At 47.3% G+C, this 12,802-nt stretch overlaps 1 protein-coding gene across 1 annotated transcript in view; it reads right to left on the bottom strand.

The window, feature by feature from the left end:
* thsd7aa (thrombospondin, type I, domain containing 7Aa) overlaps window positions 1–12,111 on the bottom strand; it is a 79,938-nt gene extending 67,827 nt beyond the window's left edge. The window contains exon 1 of the mRNA XM_077008519.1: window positions 11,559–12,111. Within this exon, the coding sequence (XP_076864634.1) occupies window positions 11,559–11,691 (133 nt within the window). The 5' untranslated portion in view covers window positions 11,692–12,111. The remainder of the gene's footprint in view (window positions 1–11,558) is intronic.
* Window positions 12,112–12,802: the final 691 nt, after the last annotated feature.

Here is a 12,802-nt window from a genome sequence, read left to right as displayed (position 1 = left end):
GAGAGAGGGAGAGAGAGAGAGAGCGATAGACACAGAGCGGTGCGGGGCAGGGCTGTGCTGGAACTGCAGAGTGAGAGTCTGGATAGTCATGTGGACATATACCAGGGGTCCCGATTTACAAACAATACCCTCACGTCTCAGAGGCAGAGAGGGAATAGAGCACGGGACCTCCGCTAATCACAGCACATCACCTCCGTACTGAGGGGAGGGAAACAGAGAGGGACAGTGCAAAAGAGTAAAGAAAGACAGATTGTAGAACACAAAGGAAGAGAGGCAAAGAGACACGCAGGGATGAGGTGGGAAACGGAGAGATAGCCGTAGAGAGGAACTGTGGGATTGTTATAATTTGGAACAGAGCTCTCTGTGAGGGTGAGAGAGAGGAATGCTATGGAACTGTAAGGGAGAGAGAATATGAGTGTGTGGGGTGTTTAAACATGTAAAGGAGAGTATGAGTGTGGGGGTGTTTAAACGTGTAAAGGAGAGTATGAGTGTGTGGGGTGTTTAAACATGTAAAGGAGAGTATGAGTGTGTGGGGTGTTTAATTAAAGTGTAAAGGAGAGTATGAGTGTGTGGGGTGTTTAAACATGTAAAGGAGAGTATGAGAGTGTGGGGTGTTTAAACGTGTAAAGGAGAGTATGAGAGTGTGGGGTGTTTAAAAGTGTAAAGGAGAGTATGAGAGTGTGAGGTGTTTAAAAGTGTAAAGGAGAGTATGAGAGTGTGAGGTGTTTAAAAGTGTAAATTAGAGTATGAGTGTGTGGGGTGTTTAAACGTGTAAAGGAGAGTATGAGAGTGTGGAGTGTTTAAAAGTGTGAAGGAGAGTATGAGAGTGTGGGGTGTTTAAAATTGTAAAGGAGAGTATGACAGTGTGAGGTGTTTAAAAGTGTAAATTAGAGTATGAGTGTGTGGGGTGTTTAAACGTGTAAAGGAGAGTATGAGAGTGTGGGGTGTTTAAAAGTGTAAATGAGAGTATGAGAGTGTGAGGTGTTTAAAAGTGTAAATTAGAGTATGAGCGTGTGGGGTGTTTAAACGTGTAAAGAAGAGTATGAGTGTGTGGGGTGTTTAAACATGTAAAGGAGAGTATGAGAGTGTGGGGTGTTTAAAAGTGTAAAGGAGAGTATGAGAGTGTGAGGTGTTTAAAAGTGTAAATTAAAGTATGAGTGTGTGGGGTGTTTAAACGTGTAAAGGAGAGTATGAGAGTGTGGAGTGTTTAAAAGTGTGAAGGAGAGTATGAGAGTGTGGGGTGTTTAAAAGTGTAAAGGAGAGTATGACAGTGTGAGGTGTTTAAAAGTGTAAATTAGAGTATGAGTGTGTGGGGTGTTTAAACGTGTAAAGAAGAGTATGAGTGTGTGGGGTGTTTAAACGTGTAAAGGAGAGTATGAGAGTGTGAGGTGTTTAAAAGTGTAAATTAAAGTATGAGTGTGTGGGGTGTTTAAACGTGTAAAGGAGAGTATGAGAGTGTGGAGTGTTTAAAAGTGTGAAGGAGAGTATGAGAGTGTGGGGTGTTTAAAAGTGTAAAGGAGAGTATGACAGTGTGAGGTGTTTAAAAGTGTAAATTAGAGTATGAGTGTGTGGGGTGTTTAAACGTGTAAAGAAGAGTATGAGTGTGTGGGGTGTTAAAATGTGAAAGAGTGAGAGTGTGGGGTGCTTCAAAGTGTAAAGGAGAGTATGAGAGTTTTGGAGTGTTTAAAAGTGTAAAGGAGAGTATGAGAGTGTGGGGTGTTTAAAAGTGTAAAGGAAGAAGAAGCCGTTTAAATAGAAAGCCTGAAGCTGAAAGTGATAGTATCAGTTGTTTCAGAAAGGCAAGTTAAGAAAGAGATCAAAAGAGCATGTGACTCACTCATACACGTCTTATCTCCATACACGCACACACGTGCACACACACACACACACACACACTCAGATTCACTTTAAAGGGCCCTTCCTGAATCTCTGAAGCTCTGGTTGTTGCACCGCGGTCTGAATTGGGTTTGTGGCCCTTGGGGAGCAGCAGGCTCTCTCCGGGCTCCTTCTCTCCGGCCCCGTCCTGCTGTGTATTCCACAGTGTTAATGAGGCTGGGCTCTTCAGAGCTCCTCGCCAGCACACACCCCACCATTAGAACACAGACATACAGCATGCTAATTGACTCTGTGCAATTTGTCCCACATTTGTTGTGACCACGCTCCGCTCGGTGTGGCTGCCGGTAGCCGCCGCTAGCCCCCCACCGTTGCCCCTCCCCCTCGTTTCTCCAGGCCCTGGCGTTTGGCGGGAGCGGCGGGCGGTGCAGGTAGCCGTGATCCTGCATCCGCGTGTCATTTGTGGGCAATGGGAAGTTCATTTTTCTCCGGCTGTTGATGGTGCTCCATTAAGATGAAGGACAGTGGTGTGGGGGGGAGACCACAGGCCGTGTTATTGTGTCTTGCTCTAATGAGAGTAGCCAAGACTTCATTACTCAAAACACTCTCCCTATTATACACACACATGCTCACACACACACACACACACACATCTACACAATGTACCCCGAAATGCACACGTCAAGTATTTAGTGGACAGTTACTATCGCCGTATACCTAAATATAGGGTTTTGTGTAAGAATTACACACATCAACATTCCCTTTCTTTTCTAAAGAAGGTATGTTGAAAGAGAATTTGAAACAGCAATCACACAAACTGACTCAACATATTCAATAAACCGAAATGCCAGATGCTGAAATTTTCTGATGATGCTATAAAATTGAGCATATGGATAAATTGGTGAGTGTGACTGTGTCTGAGTTTCTCTCTGTGAAATGTTTTCTACTTATCTCTCTCCCTCTCTCTCTCACTCACACACACACACACACACACACACACACACACACACACACACACACACACACACACACACACACACACACACACACACACACACACACACATATGGTTGCTGCTTAGATTGGGCTGGATTGCTCAATATCTGTAAATATGCAAAGAGCTTTAGGATTCCCAGCTCCCTGCTTTTCAGGAATTATTCACAATCCTGCCACTATTCACACTGCTATTCACACACTCATGCACACACAAACACACACACACACATAAACAAGACAGCAATTACTGAATGCGGCAACCTGAACAATGCGTGCATCGCTGATCACGTTTATCCTAATCTCAGTAGTCTTCCTCTGTGTTCAAAGAACACAACAAGATCTATTCGGCAATATTCACAACTAGCACACTTTACGGTTAAGACACTCCACCTCACTCTCAGTGCAGTGTAATAACTGCAGGACATTCACATACAGAAACCATATTCAACATGACACGCCATTGCCCTTTAGTGCATGTTGCAAGAGAGACTCATGCTAAGCAATCCTTTCTGTCATGTTTACATACTATTAACCCTTCTAGACGCTAACAAATTACAACTGTTTCAGAGAGGTGGGATGTCACACTGACATTTTGTTTAATAGCAGCCACTGTAAGTGATGAACTAGGCAGTATAATTTTACGCGTGTGCAGATCGCGGTGCCATTGACGTCCGGGCTGGTTGAGCGTGAACCGGTGTGTGCTATGGACCTCCTACGTCGCTGACGACCTCTGCGACCCCTGCGTGCCTGTGCTGCGCCCGGTTCTGACAGCACCGCGTCTGGCCAAATGTTCACTAACACAAACGCGACCGCCCCCCCCCATGACCCAGAGGCTAAACGTGCGCGCTCAGAAAATTCAATTCGCCTCAGAACCTGGCATGGTCGCCCTTCTCAACCTCTCATCAAGCTTTTATTGCCCAGTCTGTTACGGGCCTCTCAACAGCATTACTGTGGGAACAAAAGTCGACTGGCAGGCTCGCGCTACTCCGACGTCCACAGAACGCAGAGGCCGAGACCGGCCAGCCAGCTCCGTGATATATGCATGACTTTTAACATGGGTTTTTGTTCTATAAAATACTTCAATATACCAATGCCCTTCTCTACAGATCTATGCTTGTTAAACAACATTAACGTCCATGCAGTCTAGAGTCCAGCACAATAGGTTCTGACCTTCAAATCCTCTTATGGTATGCTAAATCATTCCACATACAGGAGAGTCTTCTGAGTGACCTCTAACACATAATCCATACAGCAGCTCCATCCCCATATGCCTACTGACTGAAACGCAGGGTAAGCGTTGTCATTTAGATGAATAAAAACGATCTTTCTATCCCTATTTAGATTAATAAAAACAATCTCTTTCTATTTCTTTATCTTCTCGCTCTCTCTCTCTCCATCTCTACAAGTCACTGTGGTGGAGGGATAGTTGATTTCCTCTTGTCTGTCTCGAGGTCTTGATAAGTTTTGTGTTGCATCGATCAATTAAAGTGTTTAATTCGAAGTTGATGTGAGTTATGTATCTATTCAAACAGTTTCAAAACTGCATGTCTGTGCTGTGTTCTTTGTAGGCTGTGTGACTGGGATCTTGGTATTCATACTGTAGCACGAATCACCAGAGGCTCGCTACATTACTATGAAATCCTCATACGCGGACCATTACAAATCAACCATGCTCATTTTGCTCCAATTTTTCACCAAATTTGCTTGACAGGCCATGTTCCTCTTGCTCACATTACTGTGTGCAGGAGACTAATATCCAAAGAAAAAGTCATATAAACTCAGTAATTTTCTATAACTCTATAAACTCCCATGAATATATAATGCAGGTCTGTAACCTTCGCAGTACCGCTAGTAAGTGCGCCATGCTGTGAGCTGGAGCCCAGCGGAATTACAGATTCACTCCACCAAGGGCTACTCCGTCTTGCCGAGTGCAACTTCATCCTAAGACATGCACAGCTCATAAACCTACACCCCCCCCCCCCCCCCCTGCATGGAGGACGTGCTGAGGTAGAGGTGGTGACTGCTGGGTAATGGGGCACTGTGGCCAGGTGGGCTTGTTCGTTGGGAGCAACGGTTGACCGCTCACTGGAAGGATGATAAATGGACTGACTGTGCTAGCTCACTTACAGTACACCCAGCAGACAAGGCTATGAAAAATTACTTGGGTAAAATATCCCCTGCACACACACACACACTTACACACACACACACACACACATACACGTGCACGTATACATACACACACATAAACAGAAAGACACTGGTGTTTGTCTTGTCTGCAATTCCCCCTTCATTTTGTGAAATATATCACAAATCTTGAAAAAGGGGAAAGGGGTTTCAGTTCGAATAACACCTGGATGAAATGCCATGAAGATCTGCACTAACACAGCAGAAAAAAAACCTTCCAAAGAGACCTCATGACCTGAAGAGAAAAATGCCTTTTTTTGTGTTTGTATCTCCTTTCATTCGTTAGTGAGAATAGAGAAAGGTGTACATCTGACCTCCAAACATATAAACAGGAACCATGCATGTCTTGAGCATGTGTTCAGTGTGTTACAGTTGTTCTCAGTTGCTTACACATTGATTATTTATTGTTAATAATTACAAATTCACAAATAATTACACACTTTCTACTCAGTGATTTCACTCTATGTATACAGAAACATAGAGCATCTACACTTTTGAGCTCTGGCGTGAAAAACACTTTGTTTTTTATATGATGTTGGTCTGGTATTTTCGTGTGAGGGTTCAGTTTTGAGCAATAATATTCACACATATTAATATTTTGGTCACAATATATAAGGGTTTTCCAAAACGCAACATCCCTGTAGGGATGTGAGGATTTGAGAAATTCCCTCGTCTTATTACTTTCCCAACGTGTATCGTGGTTGCGGTGTGTTAGGAACCTTGCGGTAGCTTAGCGACTGAGTGCTAAAGGTTGCTGCTAGCTCATTGTGAGCCACCTCATAATAAGACCTTCTAATGCGTTTACTGGACAGAGAGCTACAGAAATGCCCCTTGGAAAAGATTAAATAAATAAATAAATAAACGGATATCAACAAGCTGTCTTCTCCCGCCCACTTCTGGTGTCTGACAGTGCCTCCACTCCACGGTGTCCTATTAGCAGGTGCAGAGAGGATCTGGCATCGGAGCTCGGCTGGCGCGCCGTGCAGCCTAGCTGCTATTTATAACCTCTTCACAGATCTCAGGATGCAATAAAGCACTGCTCCGCTTAGCCCCTCAGAGACATGCATGGTGTGTGGGGGTGTGTGGAGAGAGGGAGAGAGAGGGGGAGAGAGAGAGGGAGATACATAAAGAAACTATAAGTGGAGAAAGGAAGAGAAAAAAACCAAGACACAACCTTCTACGCCTTCCTCATCATCTTCCAATGAGTAGAAAGTTTGATAAACAGGAAGTGTATATGCCTAATGTTTGCCAACACAAGTGTCCTAGTTGACACTGTGCCCATTTTCCTTCCAGTCTAGGGTCAAAGGGCGGCAGCAGTGGCACAGATGTAAAGCGAGTCGTTTCGAGCGAATCGTGAGTCTCCCCACACGGTTCAGAAAGGCTAAGCCTACTGCAAGCATGCGGGGGAGAGGAAGAGGATGTCGACGTACTTCATCTCCACTCTGATTACTGGTGTCATTAGGCTGGTGGGCAAGTTCACACTAGAATAATAACTCTAAGAATGTCCATTAGACCTCGATTACACCGGCATTAGGGTCATCTTTCAGTTTATCTATTACGCGGTGGACATACAAAGTCTACGCGTGAGTCACACGCGTACAGAGACAATAGACGGAGCTGTTTGATGAGTCTGCGTGGCCAGACCCACTAGGGGAAGAGGAACCAGACATATATGCTTTTCCACCAAAGGCCTTGGGCTCGCCATTCCCAGGTAGTTAACACAACCCTTCACATGCAGTACACACACACATGCACACACTCCACTTAATGGTCTAACTAATGAGCTACACACAGAAAAGTGTGTGCACATAAAAAAAGGAGAATGGGGGAATTAGGGCGGGCGGAACAAATCACGCTGTCAGTCTGTCTTTTGTCATCCCCTCGGCCATCCCGAATGCTGAGCAGGAATGTTGCCTCCCTCTTCATGAGAAAGAGGAGGACACAAAGACAGGAGCCAATGCAGATGTGAGGGGAGCAGATGGCAGCGCCTCCGGACCCGGGGAGACAGAGGGAGGACGAGGGAGGACGAGGCGGAGTGCACGGAGCAGCGCAGAGAGGCGACACTGAAATGCGCAGATATGAAGAAAGGAAACCGATAATGGAGAAGAGGACGAGACGCTCTGTGGGGGCCTGGGCCTGGAGCGAGCGGTACGCGTCCCCCCCCAGCCCGCACGCAGCAGCTGCAGGAGGCCCGAGAGAAGCACCTGACACAAGCGGGCCAATCTGGCAGCTGTTGAATCCAGACGCAAACTCAAGTCGTTTCATCCTCCTCCATTACTGGTGTGTCTCTGCCTCCCCACCGCACAGGCCGGGCTGCAGGCTGGGTGTAATTACCCCACAGAAAAACTCAGCTGTGAACGGGGCTCATCCATGCTTCTCCATTCTCGTTTCGCTCGGAGGATTTACCCGGAGCCGTCCAGGACCCGGTTCTGTTGTTTTGGGCTCCGTTGGCCGTAGCTGCGGCCAAATGAAAGCGTTTGAATTAAATTCTCGACCCATGGCCCACTAGTACTGAGGCTCAACACCACCTGCTCCATTACGCCCCACCGTGGCCCCGCCCCCAACACACCCACACCCTCCAAAGAGCCTTCGCAGGGTCAAAGGTCAGTCTGACGGAAAAAAAAAGTTTGAAAGGAAGGGTGACTGAGCATAAAGGGACGAACAAAGAATCAGTGAGAAAAAGGGAAGGATGGACATAGTGTCCATTCTGAGTATTAACGGACATTAGAGGACAGAGCAGGACAGACTCACTGGCACGGTAAGGAGATAAAGAGACGCTCACATGCAGTGCCTGGTGGGTGGGGCGGATGGGGGAAGGGTGTAGCCGAACTCATCCACACACACCGCCCGTCACCAAACACAATGCCGACTGAAGAGAGGATCCTGCCCTGTCAATTAAGATCAGCACTCACGTGTGATTTTTAAAGATTTTTTTCACGTGTGAAGATATTTTAGATAATGTGAATGCAGTTAATGAAGGGCTAGAAGGGCTAATTAATAAATTAATAGATAGATAGATAGATAGATAGATAGATAGATAGATAGATAGATAGATAGATAGATAGATAGATAGATAGATAGATAGATAGATAGATAGATAGAAAGAACACTGCCTCCTCCTCCTCCTCCATCCTTTCCTTACCCATCCACATGCACAGGCACTCCACCAGACGGAATCATGGGAATTCTCCTCCAGCCAATCACGTTGCTCCTTTCCACAATAGTTAACAGCAGCCCCAGCACTGCAGCCCCCTGCTATGTTTGTCACAGGCACCAAACGTAATGTATCTTCACCGAAAACCGATAGGGAACTAATAGGTAGACCCACTGCATCCTGCTAGACCTGGACCCAATCCCCTTACCTAAAACTGCAGGTTTAGAACACAAATGATAGAGTCTGGTACGGGTACGACAGAGTCAAGGAGATATGGGTCAAGAGTAAATTAAAGCACACACACAGTCATGTGGAGGGAGGGGGTTGCTGGAGGGGGCGGACATGTTTACATCTGAGAGATGTAACAACCTTGGTAATTGCAATTAACCCAAAAGTGCTGAGGGCGGTATTGTTCTCTACGAGATGAGGCACATCCCACACCATTTATGTATGTGTTTGTTTTGTTTGTTCCATTTGTGTGTGTGTGTGTGTGTGTGTGTGTGTGTGTGTGTGTGTGTGTGTGTGTGTGTGTGTGTGTGTGTGTGTGTGTGTGTGTGTGTGTGTAAACAGTTGCACTGTATGTAGGTTGACTTGCTCCTGCCAACAGAGAAAGACACAAAGAGAGAAAGAAAAAGATACATAGAGAGAGAGAGAGACAGAAAGAAAGAGTGAGTGAAAGAGAGAAAGACACAGAAAGAGAGAGATAGAATGAGAGAGAGAGAGCGCATACCACGGCTGCTACACTTACTCATGAGAACAGCCTCAAGTGCATAAATAATTACGTCTCAATGAGTACTGCAAATTTCACATTTCTCTAAAAATGAAAGCCCTTTGAAAAGAGCAGAAAACATTGTTATGTAGAATGACATATTTGTCACGAGAGCAAAAACAGTAATTAATGGCACAAAGTATGCTCTTTCAGTAAAGTGTATCTGTGAAGTTAATCTATAACCAGTTACGGAATCTCCCAGATCAACTCATTGATCAGCCATAAGCCAGAAGGCCTGTGATGGGCCTGTTTGCATTGATTGGACCCCATGCAGGTCAGGCTGTGGAGCAGTGAGGATCCTGCATTGATCCTGGAGCAGTTTCTGTCCTGTCCAGCTATACAGCTGCACATTGATCACCTCGTGCTGGACACCAGCGGTCCTGCTGCCGCTAGCTCATCGATCTGCGGCTTCCCCGCATGCTTCTCTGTGAGACAGCAGGCAAACGACCCATCGATCCTCCCGATCAGAGCGGCCGGCCCACTCTATACAAGCATGAGCCCCACTTCAGTGCCTCCGAATCAGCCTCGACCTCCCCCCTCCCCCCTCAGCTGCCTATCCCATGCTTGAGTAAGCTGCCCCCCCTGCACACACCAACCCCCAAAGATGTGGGCTTATCCGGACTGAGGAAAGAGTAAAGCGGGAGAAGGAGGGGTGGGGTAAGGAGAGTGGAGAGGCAAAGCAGACCGTACTGTCCCCAATCTAGATATGACTGTCCCCCATCTAAACATGACTGTCCCCCATCTAGACATGACTGTCCCCAATCTACACATGACTGTCCCCCATCTAGACATGACTGTCCCCAATCTACACATGACTGTCCCCAATCTACACATGCCTGTCCCCCATCTAGACATGACTGTCCCCAATCTACACATGACTGTCCCCCATCTAGACATGACTGTCCCCCATCTAGACATGACTGTTCCCAATCTAGACATGACTGTCCCCAATCTACACATGACTGTCCCCAATCTAGATATGACTGTCCCCCATCTAAACATGACTGTCCCCCATCTAAACATGACTGTCCCCCATCTAGACATGAATGTCCCCCATCTAGACATGACTGTCCCCAATCTACACATGACTGTCCCCAATCTAGATATGACTGTCCCCCATCTAAACATGACTGTCCCCCATCTAGACATGACTGTCCCCAATCTAGACATGACTGTCCCCAGTCTACACATGATTGTCCCCCATCTAGACATGACTGTCCCCAATCTAGACATGACTGTCCCCCATCTAGACATGACTGTCCCCAATCTACACATGACTGTCCCCAATCTAGACATGACTGTCCCCAATCTACACATGACTGTCCCCAATCTAGTTATGACTGTCCCCAATCTAGACATGACTGTCCCCAATCTACACATGACTGTCCCCCAATCTACACATGACTGTCCCCATTCTAGACATGACTGTCCCCAATCTAGACATGACTGTCCCCAATCTACACATGACTGTCCCCCATCTAGACATGACTGTCCCCCATCTAGACATGACTGTCCCCAATCTAGACATGACTGTCCCCAATCTACATATGACTGTCCCCAATCTAGACATGATTGTCCCCCATCTACACATGACTGTCCCCCATCTAGACATGACTGTCCCCCATCTAGACATGACTGTCCCCAATCTAGACATGACTGTCCCCCAATCTAGACATGATTGTCCCCCATCTACACATGACTGTCCCCAATCTAGACATGACTGTCCCCAATCTAGACATGACTGTCCCCCAATCTACATATGACTGTCCCCAATCTAGACATGATTGTCCCCCATCTACACATGACTGTCCCCCAATCTACATATGACTGTCCCCAATCTAGACATGACTGTCCCCAATCTACACATGACTGTCCCCAATCTAGACATGACTGTCCCCCATCTAGACATGACTGTCCCCCATCTACACATGATTGTCCCCCATCTACATTAGTCCATTCTCAGGGCAAAAGACCTACGATATTCTCCATCGGGGACACTTCACACTAAGACTCCCGTTAACACAGCAACGTACAAATGGATTCATTCTGGTGTCCTTGTGTACGGAGGGACGAGTGCATCATCACGGTCCACATCTCCATCATCAAGAACAGATGCTTTTCATACCGCTCTTCAATTATTCATTCCTGGTGGGCTGTTCACTATTATGATAACACACTCACATTCAGGTTCAAGTTTCCTTTGAAGTGAGCGCAGTCCCTGCAGGACAATGAGGATTGATCTGCTTGCCCCAGCGAGGGATAAAGGTTCTCACGTACAGGACTTCTGCAAACATCCATCATCGATTTCCAAAACAACCTTAAACCTTCAAGTCCTCACTTTCTGTTACTTTATCAGAGGGTTCCTTATGACTTTGACCTCTGCGGTAAGTCTTTCCTCTTTCCTTCTCGTCTAATGTGATCTAATAAGTTTATTCCTCCTCATCACTATGCATCTCTTCTAAGAAAGACAAACGCATTTATCGCTCCATCTGCACTGTGAGGGTCTCCTAAAGCCTACGGCATGCAAAAACTCTCCGAGTCCCCAGAGCTGTGGGCGAGCGGTCCCTCTAGGATGCTCCGAGATCCCGCCTCCAGCCGGGTGAAATGAAACAGCCGTACCTGTCTGCCAGATGTAGGTGGGCTTGCTGCTGACCGTCTGCGTCCGTACGTCCCACAGCCACGCCAGGAGCAGAGCCGCCCCGAGAACGCGGGCAGCCGGCCGCGGCCAAATATCCCCTGGCTCCAGCCTCATGGCTTCAAGTACACTTAGATCCACACACACATACACACACACACACACAGGAGTCCACGGCGCGGCAAAAAACACGCGCTCCGTAGATGAGTGAGCGGGCAGATGCAGGGTGCGGAGGGGAACGTGCGTCTACTATTGTCCCTCTCTCGCTCACACGCTCACACACACACACACACACACACACACATGCACGCGTGCTTCCTCCAGGAAAAGATAATCCACCAGGCTCTGCTTTCTCTGTGGCTTTCTCTCTCTCTCTCGCTCCCTCTCGTGTATGTACACGCTCGTGGTCCTTGGGCCAGTAAAGTAGAATAGGGTCTGAGTGAGGGGGGGGAGGGAGGAAAAAAAATAAAAGCAAGAGGAACAATAGATCCCTCAGCTCAGTGTGCTGCTGAAGCGGCTACTGCGTCCTGCCCGTGCAGCGCTGAGACAGCACCTCCCACAGTTCTCTCCCTCTCCCTCTCTCTCTCCCTCTCTCTCTCTCTCTCTCTCTCTCTCTCCTCACACTCACCTTTACTCTCTCTCCCTCTCCCCCTCTCCCTCCTTCTCTCCCTCTCCCTCTCTCTCTCCTCTCTCTCTCTCTCTCTCTCTCTCTCTCTCTCTCTCCTCACACTCACCTTTACTCTCTCTCCCTCTCCCCCTCTCCCTCTCTCTGTCTCTCCCTCTCTCTCTCTCTCTCTCTCTCTCCTCACACTCACCTTTACTCTCTCTCCCTCTCCCCCTCTCCCTCCTTCTCTCCCTCTCTCTGTCTCTCCCTCTCCCTCCCTCTCTCTCTCCCACAGCCCCCCTCCCCCTCGCTCTCATCACCAGCTATCTCTCTCCTTCACTCTCCTGCACGTTTTCTCTCTCTCCCTCACAGCACTGCCACTTGCTCTCCCCCCAGTCTTGCTAAGTTTCACTAAGGCTGTCCCACTCACCTTGCAATACGAACCTTGGCACAACAGTGTGTGTGTGTGTGTGTGTGTGTGTGTGTGTGTGTGTGTGTGTGTGTGTGTGTGTGTGTGTGTGTGTGTGTGTGAGAGAGAGAGAGAGAGAGAGAGAGAGAGAGAGAGAGAGAGTTATAAACACCAGCTGGGAGCACAAGCTATAGAGATACAAAGCAAAGATATGA

Source organism: Brachyhypopomus gauderio, chromosome 6 (assembly GCF_052324685.1).
Source record: "Brachyhypopomus gauderio isolate BG-103 chromosome 6, BGAUD_0.2, whole genome shotgun sequence".
NCBI classification, from domain to species: Eukaryota; Metazoa; Chordata; class Actinopteri; order Gymnotiformes; family Hypopomidae; genus Brachyhypopomus; species Brachyhypopomus gauderio.
Note: the sequence above shows the minus strand (reverse complement) of the source record. Positions and strands in the feature narration are given on the sequence as shown.